Below are 19090 nucleotides of genomic sequence, written 5' to 3' on the forward strand. Positions count from 1 at the left end.
TTCGCAACAACGATTACTTTTAAATAATAAGGGTGGTCTTCTATTGGTATATTTATATCTAGTGGTGATATTCTTTAAATTGAAAAACAATTGAATTTTCTTTTTTTAAACTTGAATTTATATAGAAAAAAATACGGTAAAAATGAATCTACAATTTCATCACAATACCGACATCAATACACCTGAGATCCCGAATAAAGCTTCACATAAATTTTTATGGCGAAAAAATATACATTTTATGAGATAAAAGGTTTTCAATGCTGTGAACCTAGAGATTTGCGAATATACACAAGTGTAATATTAATAAAAAAAAACCTAGAGAGAATTAGTCAGTATCAGAATAAAAATAGCAATTTTTTTTTGTTCAGGTGGAAGTTCTCCTACGTGTTAGGTGTCGTTGGACTCATGCATGAGTTGAACGTACTAAAGCCCCTTGTTGCTCAACATCCTGCATCTGAGCTTGTGGCGACGACTCAAAACCCCCAGGATTAGAATAGGCGTGGGAATCCCTAAGCTATCATCCGTCCTCCGATTGATCCACCCACAGAAAGCAAACTACAAATACTTAAATAAGATATAAAAGGGTTTAAAGTGTATATTATAACAGATTAAAAATATTTTTACTATTTAAGGTAATTTTAAGTAAATTTAAAACGTATTTTGCTATTTCAACAAAGCGATGTTAATCGCTTTTGAACGTAAACCAATCGAAGGCAAAAGCTCTCAAGCAACGTATTTATTACTAGCGGCCCGCTCCGGCTCCGCTCGGGTTAACAAAAATTTCGATGATATTTGACGTAGTTTTATTTTTTTAAATAAAAGAACACTTATTGCGGCATAACTATAATATGTATAAACATGCTGTCGCGACACTTTTTGTAAATAATAATATGTTCTACAAAGTCGCAGAACATTATTTTATTCTATCTTAAATAGTTTTCGCAGGGCACGCGATGTAAAGAATATTTTAGGTAATTTTTATATACCTTGGGTTAAATTATTGGAGTTTTAGTAAGGATCCCTATTTTTTTTCAAAAAAGATTATAGCCTATGTCACTCGGGAATAGTGTAGCTTCCAAACAGTTAAAAATTTTTTCAAATCGATTCAGTAGGTTTGGAGCCTATTCAATACAAACAAACAAACAAATCTTTCCTCTTTATAATATTATTATAGTATAGATAAAGGTTTTTAAAGCATCTCGAATTTCATAATTAAATTTGTCATCCTAATGATACTCGTAAAGTAAGTGAACAGAAATTTTTATTTTAGAAAAAGAAAGATTTACTGCTATGCAATATATTAATGACGACGAAAAAAAAATTAAGATATACTTTTTAAAATGAAACAAATGATTGTATTGCAATTACCATTTAATATTTAGATAGAGGGTCTATTAGCGCTGATGTAACAACATGTAGATATTCTTTTGTAATGGTTTCTGCACTTTTTTCTTCTTATTATTATTTTTGCTTAGATCGATAAGCTCTCCAAACACCTGATGCTAAGTGCTTATCGGAGCCCTGAGATGTCAACAACGTAGATACCTCTTAATGTAAACGCAGCTTTGAGCTTCTAAGTTTCAGGTTTGTGGTACAACGGTTCCCATTATTTAACCCTAAACGCATTACTGTTTCACGGTAGGATTTAATGATAAATAAAAAATATTTTTTTGCTTGTTAATTAATTTGGTATTTACAATAAATTAATTATATATTGTCCTTTTATATAATTATTTTTACAAACACGAAGTGTTTAACAGCAATGACCTCTGGTCACTCGTCTGTTCAAAAACATACGTAAGCTGATATTACATAAACTGTTAAAACGTATTTTTTTTCTTATTCAAAATAGGATAATATAGGATGATTTTCAAGGAATGTTTTGAGGAGTTTAATTTTTGAAGACGAAAAGATACATGCATAAAAATCGGAGATATAACTTTTTAATCAAATTGTAATAGAGATAAAGAACATAAAATATCATGTACCTAACCTATGTACTTGAACATATAATTTAATGTTAATATTAATGTGCCGGTTTGGATCAAGGCATTCCGATTTGAAGTACGAGTATGTAACAAGTCGTAGTAAATAATGTAATTGAACTGCGCGTGACCGTATCCACATTGTCTATGATGTCTGTGACCTGGGTTAGCATGGCATCAGGGTGCTTAGTGCGAGTTTCATAACATTCGCAATAGCGTAAAAGTTAAGCCAATTTGTTATGCAGTTGGAACAGCGCCCCTAGCGGCAAACGTACGCAAACGATCCCATTCCGTACTAATATGAGTTAACTTTTACGCTATCGAGAACGTTAAAAACTCGCACTAAGCACACCGGTGCACGAAGAGCTCGTTTTTCCATCTATAGAAATGAAGAAGCATTTCTCACAAATAATGTTTTTTTTTTATTGCTTAAATGGATGAACGAGCTCACAGCCCACCTGATGTTAAGTGGTTACTGGAGCCCATAGACAACTACAACGTAAATGCGCCACCCACCTCGAGATATAAGTTCTAAAGTCTCAGTATAGTTACAACGGTTACCCCACCCTTCGAACCGAAACGCATTACTGCTTCACGGCGGAAATAAGCGGGGTGGTGGTACCTACCCGTGTGGACTCCCAAGAGGTCCTACCACCAGTGATTACGCAAATTATAATTTTGCGGGTTTGATTTTTATTACACGATGTTATTCCTTCACCGTGGAAGTCAATCGTGAACATTTGTTGAGTACGTATTTCATTAGAAAAATTGGTACCCGTCTGCGGGATTCGAACACCGGTGCATCGCTTCATACGAATGCACCGGACGTTTTATCCTTTAGGCCACGACGACTTCAAATCCCGACGACACGTCCCAGAACGCTCTCTACACATAACGTATTTTGTGTAAATAAAGCAGACAGGATAGAAGACTATTAAATTCACAGTTTCGCTGGTCGCTCAACTCGTCTAGATTGCCACTTATCTTAAAATATTAAAATATGAAATATAAAGAGCTTATTTTCTATTCGAATCACCCATTCGTGAATTTTTAATAACTTTTCGAAACTTGAGGTTGGCTGCTAGCAAAGTTGTCTGTTGAGTTAGTTATGTTTTTTTTTTGTTTGTTAATTGGTAATTTCTGTTTCAAACCTCGTCTTTCACTAAAAGAGAATGAAACTCTAGTCGTTTTCAAAGTAATCAGTTTTATAAAGTATATTAAAGTAATAAAAAAGGTGATTACCCAAGAAATACGTGATTCGTTTTGGTTATACGTCTTGGCCGGGGTTCGTACCTCGTGGAGCCTCAGTTCAAAACCCATATTAATTCTGGGCGGATCTCATTATGCGGATGCGAAATTAAATTGAAAGCGTGTGATCATTCGTGCGACTTGCTTCGAGGACGTGCTTTCCGATAGGGCTGATATGTCACATCTAGTTATTAGAGAATAATAAGCGTAGAGGACTTACAGATCTATACTAATATACAGATAAATCTACAGTGGTTTTTACGGATGTTCCGTTATAACTACTGAACCGTGTCTCTGATTGACTTGAAACTTGGTATTCATGTAGAAAATACATGTATTTAATGGATAGGCTAATATTTATACCAGTGTTGAACTCTCTACACCCGTTGCGGGGGCGTTAATGATGAGAATCTTTGTGGGGGTTAGAAATAATAATGTTAATTTTAAATGCCCAGCGAAGCGGACGGGTACAGCTAGTTAGTCTATAATAACATACATAGCAGAGGCATATAGCGTTGTATTTTCATTGACAGCTTCAAAAACAACACAAACGTGGATAGGATCACTTACAGTATCTTATGTTGGACTATAACTACAGTCGTACTACTGTGGGATTGAATATCGAATATTTGTAGACTCATACAAAAATAAAAGGTGGTTGTTACAGAGTCGAGTTTGAAGATTGAGTGTCTTCGTCAGTGATTCGATGAGATAACTAAATTCACTATAATATATCAAAAATGTTTATCTAAATAATGTTTCATCTCTACAAAGACCAAGTAAAACTTCACCTATAGTAATTAATAATTAGCTTAATATATTAGAAACTTAATGTATGCGATATCAGTCGTGGACTGACTCACATTCTTACTTCACTCATAATTATGAGTGAAGTAAGCGTAACACCACATTTCGAGAGCATAATTATATCCTCTTTTTCTCAATTTATCTTAATGTCTAGGTCTCAGGAGCGTAAAGAAAAATGACAAAGACGAGCGCTCTTACGAGTCTAATTTTAATGGCTTTTTGGTGACAAATAATCGATCGATTTAACTATATTTTCTTCTACCTGCCCTGTTGCTGATGTATAGCTGACCTCGAAATAGTTAAACGGGTCAATATGCTCCAAGAAAAACGAAGAAAAAATAGTAAAAATGGTATACAAAAAATAAAGCTAAAACTAGAAACTACTAGACTCTACTGGTGGTAGGACCTCTTGTGAGTCCGCGCGGGCAGGTACCACCGCCCTGCCTATTTCTGCCGTGAAGCAGTAATGCGTTTCGGTTTGAAGGGTGGGCAGCCGTTGTAACTATACTGAGATTTTAGAACTTATATCTGAAGGTGGGTAGCGCATTTACGTTGTAGATGTCCATGGGCTCCAGTAACCACTTAACACCAGGCGGGCTGTGAGCTCGTCCAAAAAAAAAACTTTTTCGAATTCAACACACTCTGAAAACACTCGACGCTATAATTGTCACCCGTGCAAACTCCTGTTGCCGAATCGAGTTTGATCCTACAATTAGGAAGCAATCGTTCAATCTATGAATCAAAGAAACGACTAACATAATCACATGAAATGTTCTTACAGCGTTTGAGGTTACTGATATAATATTACTAGCGACTCGCCCTCGCTTCGCTTCGGAAACTGTAATTTATGATTTATTTCTCCACTATTTAATGCATGTTGTTATACACATAAACCTTTCTCTTTAATCACTCTATCTATTAAAAAAAACCGCATCAAAATCCGTTGCGTAGTTTTAAAGATTTAAGCATACATAGGGATATAGGGACAGAGAAAGCGACATTGTTTTATACTATGTAGTGATGATGTGACAATCATCACGTGACGATCGCAACCAACACGTGGTATGGGACTTAAGCCCCTTCTGTCGGCGTTCGATGGAGTCAACTATTCACCGATCCAGCGGAGTAGAGATGGGTCGTAGTACTAGGTAAATCAGATACTAGGTCTACCTGTTCCTTTCCTGTAAGAAGACTAAGTATTGTGGACCCAGCCGTGGCAACGTTATATATCTATTTCCTTAATATGCTATGTATTAGGTAAATTATAAAATAATATTGCCCGAATGTGTCCTGACTTCGCTTGAAACTTTTTTTGGTTTAGATGACCCTTCTCCCTCGGGACGGATTCCCAACAATCATGACAACCCTTAACATGGTAGGCTTTATAGCGCTAACGAGATGGGGTATTGACATGAAGGTTTTATTAAATTATTTATTTAATTCTATGTTGTTGTAACGTATGTGTGTTCAGTTGTTCTTTGGACATTGAGCTATGCATTTAGAACAAGATTTTTGAATTAATTACAATATCTCACTAAATAAAAAGATGTGTGGTATCGTGGAACACCGGATAGGAACGAAGTTCCATATTATAACAATTATAATTTTAAGTTCTATTCGAGGTATAAAGAAAATAATTATTCAGGTATACATTTTTTATTATGATTATGATTTTTTATTGATAAAAATAAAAATAATCGCAAGGGTCAATCACTCCGCAGTGCAAAGAAGCAGCCTCGCCCTGGGGGAACCGTCTGCATGATCACGGTATCCCTCTACGCCAAGAACGTCTGTCAACTGTGTAACATCTCGTTACTGCAATTCAGGAATTGTTGAATTTACGTGCAGCGACATTTGTTGATAACAAACTAAATAAAAAAAGTGTCGTGACAACTTTTCGTAAGAATTTTTTCCGTCTAGCCCCCTTTCACAGCGCGCGATAAGGAACTTCGTTCCAATTATAAATATGATAAAAACACACCTAATTTACGTACATACGTACGTCGTTACTATAAATGCGTATAAGTACCCATTTTGGTTTAAAGGTACGAACAGTCGTTCTACAATCCAATTGAGGTTTTGCCCCAGTGTGGCAGAGGTCTGCAATCAAGTTTTAATGTATGTATGTGCGTCAGTAACCATTTAACACCATTTGGACAGGGAGCTTTTTCACCCAGCATTGATAAAAAAAAACGAAACTTAACGCCGCTGAAAGCACAAGAGTAGCTTACACATCTGATGGAGAGTGAACATCGCCACTCAAGGATATTGGTAATTCAAAAATCTAATTTACTTTTATACTTTATAAAAAATTGGTCTAAAATGATTCACGTAACGTAATCTTTTCTTAAAACCGCCAGAAGAATCTGTTGTCAGCGATAATAAGATATTTTCCTAAAAGGTTTTCATTTGACAGAAAGAGCTTTTTGATTTTCGCTCTGCAAAGTCTAGATTTCTTGAAACTATGATTAAAATTTATAAATTTTTATTTCATTTCTTATTTGACCTTATAAACGACTTGTACCTTAAAGATTTAACTAAGAAAAGGCATATTCTCTTTTAGACATGTCTATTATAAAGGCAAATTACAGGTATATATCGTAACGATATATGTATACTATTCTAGTATGTATTCTATTGTACTTTTTGACGAAGCGTCTTGCTGATAACTCTATTTCTGTAATCTGACGAAGCGTGTTGCGGATAATAACATATTCTAGTATGTTACTGTACTAGTATGTTAAAAAAGATGGGATGACGACATACGACAAGTGGCAGGCGTCACATGGAACAGAGTGGCTCAAGAAAAACATGAGTGGAAAAGGTTGGAGGAGGCCTTTGTCGATTGGCAAACAGATCTGCAGAAAATAAGAAGAATTCAAATAATAGGCTAGATTAAGGTTTAAACAAAATTTAAGATTTCTATATATTTTTATTTAATTTTAGTCATATAATTGTAATATGGATCTGAATAAAAGGCTATATTATTATTATTATTTAGTATGTTACTAAGTAGGATAGTGATTTTTCACAGCTGTCACACGTGAGTTTTTTTGATTAACTACCGGGAGAAGCGTTTTAGATGAATCTTTTACCTTCATTCGGTTATTTATTGAATTAAGTTATCAATCAGAAGGTAAAGGCTGTGTGTAATCGATTGCATAAGCAAATTCGAGACACTTAATCCGTAATTAATACTTTCATACAACTGATAAATAAATAAGACATCACATAACATGCATTTAATGATAGTTTGAAGTACTTATGACGTATATTATAAAATATCTTAAACTTCAATTACAATGTTGAGTTAAACGCAACTTTTAATGAAGTTCCAGAAGTTTAAAGCTTAAGTTTATGTTAGTGGTGTTGTTCTTCGGTCGCAATGCCCTCAAGCAATGTTGAGTTCGGTGGGAGCCATTCGCAACTTGTATGCTGAGATGAACAAACCTGAATTAAAAAAAAAACACGTGTACAATTCACGCGTGGTAGAAATGAAATAAAATTTCGGGAAGACGATAATTGTAGGTTTTAGTAATGATTATTGTGCTACAAATTTTGATAATTATTTTAAATATTATTCGTCTAAAATAAATTTAATTATAATTCGTATTTGTAATAACACAGATTGATTTAGAATCTATTATGTACGAATATTAGTTACGAGGTAGAGCACAAAAAGAACCACATTCGTGTTTCTTATTCATAAACAATCTTTCTTATATTCATAAGAAATTCATGCTTCCTATCTTTAATGCTTCCTATCTCATTTTCTCCCATGTTAAATCTTATGAATTTATATGTCTGTCTCTTTTTACTGTCGATTTTTTGTTTCATCGACTTTTAAATCACGACGCTAAAGAAGATTTCACTTAAAAAATAGCAACATTCCAAGAAATACATTATTTTTAAGTTGTTATTATTACATGTTAAAAGTTTTGCACGAGAATTACTGGCATCAAAATAAAATATAATAACACTTTGGATTTTTCCGAAAATAGCATGTTTTATAATCACATTATAATTGTTCTTTCGAATTAATTTTAATTTAAGTCGTCGTGGCCTAACGGATAAGACGTCCGGTGCATTCGTGTTGAGCGATGCACCGGTGTTCGAATCCCGCAGGCGGGTACCAATTTTTCAAATGAAATACGTACTCAACAAATGTTCACGATTGACTTCCACGGTGAAGGAATAACATCGTGTAATAAAAATGAAACCCGCAAAATTATAATTTGCGTAATTACTGGTGGTAGGACCTCTTGTGAGTCCGCGCGGGTGGGTACCACCACCCTGCCTATTTCTGCCGTGAAGCAGTAATGCGTTTCGGTTTGAAGGGTAGGGCAGCCGTCGTTACTATACTTGAGACCTTAGAACTTGTATCTCAAGGTGGGTGGCGCATTTACGTTGTGGATGTCTATGGGCTCCAGTAACCACTTAACATCAGGTGGGCTGTGAGCTCGTCCACCCATCTAAGCAATAAAAAAAAAAAAAAAAAAAACAGTTTTATTTCGAGTTCTTGTTATATATTTTAATTGTTTTTAAAGATAAATGTGATTAGGTTACACTTAATGCTCCGTGGCTGTTGTTGGTCTTGAATATCATCGACATAATATTAATAAGAGCAAATAATTCGGGCCGTTTAAAAGTACTCTGAACTGAAACCTCGATTGAAGAAAAATAATCTTTACATATCGATTACAAATTTTTATTGTACAATCAATCTAAAATGTATTCTGCAAGAAAACATAATGCTAAGGGTAGATCGAAATAAATTTAACGTAGTTTCATTTCTGCCTGACAAATCAAGTACTTTTAATCAAAAAATGATCCACGATTGTCAGTGAAACTGCTGCGAAACCAGTTTTTCAATTTGATCATGCGGTATTCATGCCGTTCGTTCCACTTTCATAGGCCAATAAAGATAAACTTTATTCAGAGGTTCCATTATAATAAAATAAATCCTTAGGACAAAAACACTGTCCAGAGACATCCGCAGTGGCATTAAATCCTAAACAATTGCGCAAGAAACGTCAAGTAAAAAGGTCTGAATCGTCTTTGATCATCCGGTACAGGATTATATTTTATTTCCACTAAAAGTCCTTCATAAGGCTGGAGCAACTTTCGTGTCGTAATATCAAAAGATTTTTTGTAGAATTATAGCTCATTCCCAAAAAAAAAACAAGGTTTACGTCAGTTGTCATGAAATTATCAGTTTGTCATTTAAGTAAACTTTCAAAACTTTAGTGAAAGTTGAAAAATTTGGTTTTTTTTTTTATTGCTTAGATGGGTGGACGAGCTCACAGCCCACCTGATGTTAAGTGGTTACTGGAGCCCATAGACATCCACAACGTAAATGCGCCACCCACCTTGAGATACAAGTTCTAAGGTCTCAAGTATAGTTACAACGGCTGCCCCACCCTTCAAACCGAAACGCATTACTGCTTCACGGCAGAAATAGGCAGGGTGGTGGTACCCACCCGCGCGGACTCACAAGAGGTCCTACCACCAGTAATGTAGTAAATTTTATAATTCTAAAGATAATTTCTGCCCAAACACTCTTTTGTTTGTTTTTGTGGCTATGTGTACGTTTTTATACGCACTTATTTAAATTTTAGTTTCATTTTTCCTGTTTTTGTGTTTCCTGTTTGTTCCTTCGAGCAACACAAAAATAAAAAAATGGATAGAGTGTAATAATACTGTTTGTAGGTACTTAAAAGCTTAATTTTTTATTCTTTCTTTTAACTTCGCTATAATAACGGAACTGAGAAATACAATCATAAAAACACAACAGTCCTTAATGAATAAGTTCAATCAATATGGTAATAATGTTAGTTTAACGTGAAGCTTTAACGTTATTAGATGGTAAAAAATTTATGTATTTTTTATTGCCTTTATAGCAAGAAGCATACAACCCACCTGATTATAAGTAGTCACTATCGCCCATGGACATCAGTAGTGCCATCTAGACCGCTACTTAGTGCGAAAGTATAATTTAGTATATTATGACATTTTCTTTAAACTTTCCACTTATAATTATTACTTTCAGATAAATATACATAAGTAATAACTGTAAATGCAAGATCTTAAATACTTTAAGCCGACATTAAAGAGATTTTATCAAAGAATGAATATGGAGCATTTAATGTAGAAAGCCTGAAAATTGCGTCATAAAATTGGCATGAATCCAGAAATTTACGACAAAAGTTCATCTGAAGCGTCGTAAATTCGAGTATTCCTCATTTACGGCCTTAGATTGTCCGAGTTACATTTTTTAACAATTACCCGATCATGTTAATTAAAAGACCAGATAAAATAGAGAACAAAGTTACAGAATAACATTCGTTTCTTTATTGGATTATTGATTTTGAGAGAATTTAAATTAGGAAATACAAAGCTAGCTATTAGTAGAAAAGTCACCTGTAACAGTTTACTTTAAAATAGAAATGAGATAGTAAAATTAAAATTTTTTAATATATGAAAATTCAAATTCTGTCAGTTTTCACAAGAATATCATCTGATATTAGTGTGTAAATCAGATTGGATACAAATATAAACTACTTTTGAAATATCAGTACCTTATATTTACAAGGAAACTTTATTGCTATTATTTTTTAGTTCTGGCGATAGAGCGTGTTGTGAGTGCGCGCGGGATGGCATTACCTTTCTTAATCTTTGAAAGCTCATGCCTTCCAGTTTGAATGACAGGACTGCAGTGGCTGTTTATTTAATAGTATTTTACGAAAACCAACAGCGACAACCATGTGCAATGTACCTAATATTCAAAAGAAATATTTAATTGTTTGTTTTTTGTCCGTAATCTATGCGTTTCACACATGGCTTATTCGATTGGGAAATGGGTATGTTTTTGTCGTTTCATTCATATGTACTACAATCGGTGACGGCACGAATGTTTTCAACAAAAGCGTATGTTTCATTTAGATTTTGACGCCACTGCATCCTTTAATATCAGAAAACGTGAGAGATGAGATCATTGTCACGTTTTTTTTTATTGCCTTGATATGTGGACGAGCTCACAGCCCACCTGGTGTTAAGTGGTTACTGAAACCCATAGACATCTACAACGTAAATGCGCCACACACCTTGAGATATAAGTTCTAAGGTCTCAGTATAGTTACAACGGCTGCCCCACCCTTCAAACCGAAACGCATTACAGCTTCACGGCAGAAATAGGCGGGGCGGTGGTACCTACCCGTGCGGACTCACAAGAGGTCCTACCACAAGTATAAAAATGGTCACGTTTATAATGTACACCAAAATTACCTTACAGCGGCAGTTCTCGGCGGCAACGTAATGAAAGATGTCGGTACCGGGGGTTACGTCTTCATCGCAGTGCCTCAAACGTACAATGAGCGGTATCCTCGTACCGTACACACATACAGGATGATAGGACCTCTTGAACGGAAACTCCCAATCGGAAATCTGAAAAATATTTTAAAAATGGCAGCCGTTGTATACCTTAGAACTTATATCTCAAGGTGGGTGGCGCATTTACGTTGTAGATATCTATGTGCTCTAGTAACTACTTAACACCAGGTGGGCTGTGAACTCGTCCACCCATTTAAGTAATAAAAGAAAAAAAAGAAAAAAAATGTCAATTTCTATACTACTACTAAACTAGATATCGATTTCTATACAAGGTACTACTAAACTATGACAGACAGACACCTTTCATGGAATGCCAACAACAACTGCACGAAACTTAATCACAATCGAATGAATAACTTAAAAACGCATAGAATACAAAATATATGCAAGAGAGTTCTTAATTTAAATCGATAAATGTACTACATATATGTAACTTATAGTTTGCGGTCAGATCAAAAGCCTCTTCAAGTATGCGAAACAAACCTTTTGGTTTCAATCGGTAAGTTTAAAATTAAATGTTACTGAAAGTTATTTGTAGAGTTACGACGATTGCTTATAGGATACAAATTTTTACTAATTTAGGTACAACTTCATACGTAAATATTTATGTATAAATACGATGTACTTAAAATATACAAATCAACAAAATCCGTTCAGGCGCCTAAGAGTACATTTTTTAAAGATTGTCGAAAAATATATACTTTGGATATTCTTGTAGAAATATTAATTTTGATGTTTTAAGGTATGTTTATGTTCACGATTGACTTCCACGGTGAAGGAATAGCATCGTGTAATAAAAATCAAACCCGCAAAATTATAATTTGCGTAATTACTGGTGGTCTGCGCGGGTAGGTACCACCACCCTGCCTATTTCTGCCGTGAAGCAGTAATGCGTTTCGGTTTGAAGGGTGAGGCAACCGTAACTATACTGAGACCTTAGAACTTATATCTCAAGGTGGGTGGCGCATTTACGTTGTAGATGTTTATGGACTCCAGTAACAACTTAACACCAGGTGGGCTGTGAGCTGGTCCTCCCATGTAAGCAATAAAAAAAAAAGTACGAACCTTGACACCAAGCTATGTGTGTCATTATTTAGACTACACTAGACTATAGATGCAGACGTATTGTTATTGAGTGATTTACTGAAGCATGCAATATGCATTAATAAATGGCCATCGCCACTGATACCAAATAGAATATACCTCGATAGGAGCTAATGATTCAAATCTGTACGATATTAACCGTTTGGATTTAATTTCAGGCACTAATAAAAATCTAAAAGTCTGTTTATCTAAAAAAAAAAAAACATTTCATCAATGTATACATAAATACTTTATTCAATATTAGAAATGGACTTTTCCATGCGTTTATTTCTGATACATGTCAATCAAACTTTGTCTATAAATTTGAAACCTTAATCTTGGCATCGGAGGCAAAAGGTCGGATCGGATTTTAGAAAAACTAAAATCAACCAATGCTTGGTTAGTTGGTGTACATTAATGTTTAGATCAATCTTGCATATAAATTTTATCTTAAAAATGTTTGTAAAGATAATAATAGTACACTTTGAAACCTTCAAATTATCTTACGTCGAAAGATAAACTATGAAACTGAATACTTCTCTAGAATCACATCTTCCACCGCATGAAGGTACTTTCACATTGTCCCAGCACCTCCTTCCTTTATCATCTCGCTGCTCAGCTCTGGCCAAGTACACACGTCGAGCACATGGAGATAACGCTCGGATCCACACTACACTACATAACGTGACGTATAATACAAAAAGCAAAAATTTGCTCATTCTAGAAGGTTTTAACGATCTATAAATGAAAAAAGACATTAGCTTCGTTAATAATATACAAGAGATAAGTGCGTGTTTCATCTTTCATTCTAATTTTGTGGGTGGCGCATTTACATTGTAGATGTCTATGGGCTCCAGTAACCACTTAACACCTGGGGGGGCTGTGAGCTCGTTCACCCATCTAAGCAATAATAATAATAATCTAATATTTCAAAAAAAAAAAAAGACATGCCCGCTGAGTTTCTTGCCAATTCTTCTCAGGACGAAGGCTAATTCTTGTGAATTGGCGGTAGTTCTTTTGACGTTCAACAAGTATGTACTTTCAGTTATGTTGAATAAAACTTTTTTGATTTGATTTGATTTGAGTAAAAAAAAGTTACCTATAATTAAAGAATCATAAACTTCATACTAAACTTAATAAAGGAACAAACATTTTCTCAGCCACGAATCTTAATATAAATTTTGCAACAAAAACAACTGATTACCTACGCATAGACGTACACTCCTACTGAGGGATTACAGATAACTGTAAAATTACAGAGGGACTGACTCTCTTGAACTCGCAGTTTTTCCCGCCCACTGAACATTACTGTAAAACTTTCCGCGCCTTTAACTTATTACAGTGAGCTACAATAAAAAGGGTATAAAATAACGACAAAATAAATTCCGAGTCAGGAGTTCGTTGGTCTTCTGCCTCAGTTACTCGTATATATGCAAATTAAGATTTTATAACCGCTGTAAATAAAGCGTAAAGACAAGGGGAATGTAGAATTCGAATGGTTGTCGATTCAAAAGTTCTATAGGAAGCAATGTATTAGATAGCTTATAAACTTTAAATCGAATAGCTAAAGTAACAGCTTTTGTTCAAAATAAATTCCAAGGCGTACAAAAAATATTGAACGTAAAAAGGTTGTGCTAAAGACACTCTTTGGAAAACAGAAAAATCCGTGCTTGAAATAAAGAAAATGTAAAACACTAGACATATTATCAAATATTTATGTTCCATTACCAGGAGTTAGGCTGTGGTGGAAGGCACTGTTCGACTTCTGCGAGTATATCAATTCGCAGAAGGAGGCGATGAAACGAGAGAGCGAAAGCTTATCCTCTCCGCACTGATCCGTCGCCGCCGAGCCGAGGGCCGGGGAAGAACTGTCGCCCGACTCCAATTCTTGTTAGGGGCGTCTTCCGCCCAAGTGAAAGTTACGGGGCGACCTGAGGAGAAAGAGAAAAGCTGTTCTATAGTTCTGCTATGGACGAGCAACGGACGCGCAGCCAGTATATCGCAGTCTAGCGAAGTATTCCGGGACACTAGCAGCACCACCCGGGGCGGCCTGACAGACAGACGACCCGTCGGTCGGGCATCCTAGGGGGTGGCGCCGCGAATCTGGTTGTAGTGTTGAAGGCGGGAAACCCTTTCTGACCGGGTTCTGACACCTGATTGTATCGGACGTCGGGTAAGGGAGTAAAAGGTGAGTCGTTTGGTGAGTAGGGCTCTAAACTTATCCTTAGACTCGCGGTCTGCTCCCAACATCTGCCGACCGTCAAGTCACATACTCCGCACGCTCCCTAGTGGCAGACACGCCGTATGCGGATCGACCCCTTGACCGAAAAAAAGGGATTAAGCTATCTTTCTTCTTCATCGTTCCCTCACTGCTGAGAATCGCGACCACATATGACTTTCCTTCTCATAGCTTTCGGTCATGGGTGGCATGGACCGCATATTAAGGTATATCAAAGAGTTATTAGAGATGATCCCCGCCATCTCTTTTTTTTATTGCTTAATTGCTTGGACGGGCTCAGGGCCCACCTGGTGTTAAGCGATTACTGAAGCTCATGGACATCTACAACGTAAATGTCACCACCTACCTTGAGATATAAGTTCTAAGGTCTCAGTATAGTTACAACGGCTGCCCCACCCTTCAAACCGAAACGCATTACTGTTTCACGGCAGAAATAGGCGGAGTGGTGGTATCTACCCGTGCGGACTCACAAGAGGCCCTACAACCAGTAATTACGCAAATTATAATTTTGCGGGTTTGATTCGATTTGATTTGTGTCTTACAATATCTTTTTTTTTTATTCTTTTTTTTATTGCTTAGATGGTTGGACGAGCTCACAGCCCACCTGGTGTTAAGTGGTTACTGGAGCCCATAGGCATCCACAACGTAAATGCGCCACCCACCTTGAGATATAAGTTCTAAGGTCTCAAGTAAGTTACAACGGCTGCCCCACCCTTCAAACCGAAACGCATTACTGCTTTACGGCAGAAATAGGCAGGGTGGTGGTACCCACCCTCGCGGACTCGCAAGAGGTCCTACCACCAGTAATTACGCAAACTATAATTTTGCGGGTTTTGACTTTTATTACACGATGTTATTCCTTCACCGTGGAAATCAATCGTGAACATTTGTTGAGTACGTATTTCATTAGAAAAATTGGTACCCGCCTGAGATTCGAACACCGGGTGCATCGCTCAACACAAATGCACCGGACGTTTTATCCCTTAGATCACGACGACTTCAGAGAACGAAGTAATTTTTATGAATTCACAAACTGTATTTAACTGTTAAAATTGAAACAATTGTCTTTCTTTCCAAAAAAAAGAACATATTTAAAATACGGCTCGAATTCCCTAAACGAGTCTTTAAGTAAATAAAATTTATGTTAATAGTCAAGTTCCGTGTTTTAATTTCCAACATTCATTTCTAAAAAGGTTTTACCTAATTTCAGTTTGTATTGTTGATGAAAACCGAATTAAGATGGAATAACAACGGCTCTACCGGGGCAGTTTGCTCTCAATATTTTCGCAGACTAATTGCGACGATAGAATCAAACTCGAACGTACAGGTACAAATTCAGGTTAAGTGGGACAGGTGTGAACGTAAAAAGTCAACGAACTGTGAATGAGGCGCTTCGGAATGAAAACTCATTTCGTGGTTTCGGTATCTCAATTTCTTTTAACCGGATCGAAAAAAAAAGCGTTTCTGTCTTTGGCTTCTTTTTTTAATATATTTGAGGATATGACGGTACTTTATTTACTACTTGAATTAAAAATTAATTCGTTTACCCGTAGCCTAACTATATTAATTCAATTTCCATTTGTCAACCTACATTTTAATGCTTTTTTTAAAAATTAAAACAGACTTTAAGCCCGGAAGAAAATAAATAAAAACGTAGATTGATTAGCCTAATTCTTCAACATGACTGGCGGCATTCCGATCCTGCCTCTGGGCTCCGTTAACTCCTTAATTATTTATAAAGATGTCCTAACGTTATTATTATTATAGGTTTTTATCCCCTGGCTGAGTCCTTGCTCGCTCACCTATCCTGGTAAAACTGGAAAGGCCTCCGGGCCACCAGTAATCTCGATAAACATAAAAAATAAGTATTTATATTTTGAAGTCGTCGTGGCCTAAAGGATAAGACGTCCGGTGCATTCGTATGTAGCGGTGCAACGGTGTTCGAATTCCGCCGGCGGGTAACATTTTTTCTAATGAAATACGTACTTGACAAATGTTCACGATCGACTTCCACGTTGAAGGAATAACATCGAGTAATAAAAATCAAACTCGCAAAATTATAATTTGCGTAATTATTGGCGGGAGGATCTAATGTGAGTCCGCACGGGTGGGTACCACCATCCCGCCTACTTCTGCCATGAAGCAGTAATGCGTTTCGGCTTGAAGGGCGGGGTAGCCGTTGTAACTATACTGAGACCTTAGAACTTATATCTCAAGGTGCGTAGCGCATTTGCGTTGTAAATGTCTATGGGCTCCAGTAACCCCTTAAAACCAGGTGGGCTGTGAGCTCGTCCGTCTAAGCAATAAAAAAACCCGAACGTACTTACCACCTATCTACTAGTGTGGTGTGCGAAGCATAAAATTCTGGTATTTTTTGTCTTACTGTATACAGTAAAGCATCCTTAAAAATCAGTACAGCTAACGGAATCAAAGACTTACCAAATTTACTGTTCATAATTCTATCGTCTGACTCCGGTCCTGTTATTAAATGTATAATTTTACGAATTTTCCAGCGGACAAGACGTTTAGTTAAATTTAACGTTTATCTTATTATTTTCCAGTCCTTTTCTCGGCATTAGGGCTAATTGGTTGGCAAAATTAAACATAAAATTTTCTGTACACTTAGTTGCAAAGTAGATCCTATTCGTATAAAACGATCTTTAAATATTAATGATATTTAAAACTGAATAAATTACTTTTTTATAACAGACTAGCTGACCCGGCAAACTTCGTAGTGCCTCAATCGATAAATAAAATACTTAAACTGTTGTATAAAATAAACTGAAAACAAACAAAAGGAATCCGTCCGACGAAAATTGTTATTTTTATTTAATTGAGAGCATTTTCATATTTATCTACCTTTTAAACCTTCTCTGGACTTCCACAAGTAATTCAAGACCAAAATTAGCCAAATCGGTCCAGCCGTTGGATTGGGACCCCGTTGAATTGCCCGTTCCTGTAGATAGATAGTTCCTATAGCCTGTCTACTCCAGCTAGTCCATAGCTTCGTCTACCCATCAATGTAGACAAAAAAAGTGTTTTTTGTCATTTAAAAATATAAAACCGACTTCAATAAAATAAAAGTTAGAATATCATTAACACGTCGAAGTCAATGAAAATTTGCATTATCACGGAAAACATAAAAACTACCGGACAGATCCTGATAAAATTGGAATGAGATTACAAGAGGAGCACCAGATTTCAAATAAAAAAAAAGACGTGTGGCACTCGGAGACTGCCGCGGTAAACCTATTGCATTTTTTTTTTTTTTTTTTTTTTTTTTTTTTTTCCACAGGAGAAAATCGCCGGATCCCCACCCGCGCGGCAGGTGGGGTATGTGGGAGTTGAACCTCACTAAAAACTCCTGCCGCTCACAACCGGCGCCCTACCTCGGACCGGGCCGGAGCCCAGTCGGGGCTATTGAAACGGCGGGACAGGGTTGACGCAGAGCACATTACATCCATCCCACCGTCCCACGGACGCCGGACCGGTGGCCGCCAGCGAAACGACCACCGGTTCCCTCGTTCAGCGGGCCGAGAGCCCGCTTTGATGGCGCCGCGTTACACCTTCCCCCAGAGCGGTCGGGGGAACGCGGTCTACCATCACCCGGCTTCCTATTGCGGGTGAGCGTGCAGAGCACGCCACCCCTCGTCTGGGTCCCTCCCCGCACAAAACGGGTGGGACCCCTAGCTCTTAGGGGGCCAGGTCACGGATACGACCCCGGTCCCGACCCCCTGCTCGGCGGCGGCGGGTTTCTGCGTAGTGAGGAGAGCTTTCCCTCACTCGCCCCGCCGCCTCCTTCTGCGAGATGGTGCACTCGCAGAAGTCGAGCATAGCCTTCCATGACTCATCGCTGCCAAGCATCGACGCCACGACGCCAGGCAGCGACAAGTCAGGTCCTATCTTTGCGACCAGGACACGGCGCTGCACCTCCCAAGCGGGGCAGACAGCGAGCGTATGCTCCGCCGTGTCCAGGTCGTGTCCACAATGGTGACACCTCGTCGTCGGCTCAGCCCCTATCCGGCGCAGGTACTTCCCGAAGCATCCGTGCCCGGTCAGCACCTGCACCAGACGAAAGGTGAGACGTCCCTCGCCACGATTCACCCAGTCATCAAAGACCGGGTAAACCGCCTCGACGGTCCGTAGCCCCCACGTGGGGTTGGCCAATCGCCTCGACCACGACTCGAGCACGGACCGCCGAGAATGGGCCTTCCGCGCCCGCAGCTCACTCTCGGGGACACGCGCCACGCCCCGAGCACGAAGCTCGCTGCGCCACCGATAGTCGGCAGCGAGCGACTCCGCCTCCAGCTCCCATGGCGGCGTCCCCGCCAAAACACAC

General features: G+C 37.7%; 1 protein-coding gene across 1 annotated transcript; it reads right to left on the reverse strand.

Moving 5' to 3' along the window:
* Positions 1–7400: 7400 nt before the first annotated feature.
* On the reverse strand, positions 7401–13312 carry LOC101737993 (uncharacterized). Its single transcript, NM_001309534.1, has 3 exons — positions 13049–13312; positions 11325–11483; positions 7401–7490 (listed from the first exon to the last, which is right to left on the reverse strand). The coding sequence occupies exons 1-3, from the start codon at positions 13310–13312 to the stop codon at positions 7401–7403; spliced, it is 513 nt and encodes a 170-aa protein (NP_001296463.1).
* Positions 13313–19090: the final 5778 nt, after the last annotated feature.

Source organism: Bombyx mori, chromosome 12 (genome assembly GCF_030269925.1).
Source record: "Bombyx mori chromosome 12, ASM3026992v2".
Taxonomy (NCBI): domain Eukaryota; kingdom Metazoa; phylum Arthropoda; class Insecta; order Lepidoptera; family Bombycidae; genus Bombyx; species Bombyx mori.

Excerpts from the sequence above, each read along its gene's own strand:
- LOC101737993 (NM_001309534.1), bottom strand. The coding sequence starts at position 13,312 with ATGAAACACGCACTTATCTCTTGTATATTATTAACGAAGCTAATGTCT. Across the intron at positions 11,484-13,048 it reads GAAGATGTGATTCTAGAGAA|ATTTCCGATTGGGAGTTTCC; the intron begins GTATTCAGTTTC and ends AATATTTTTCAG. Across the intron at positions 7,491-11,324 it reads CCGAGAACTGCCGCTGTAAG|GTTTGTTCATCTCAGCATAC; the intron begins GTAATTTTGGTG and ends TTTTTAATTCAG.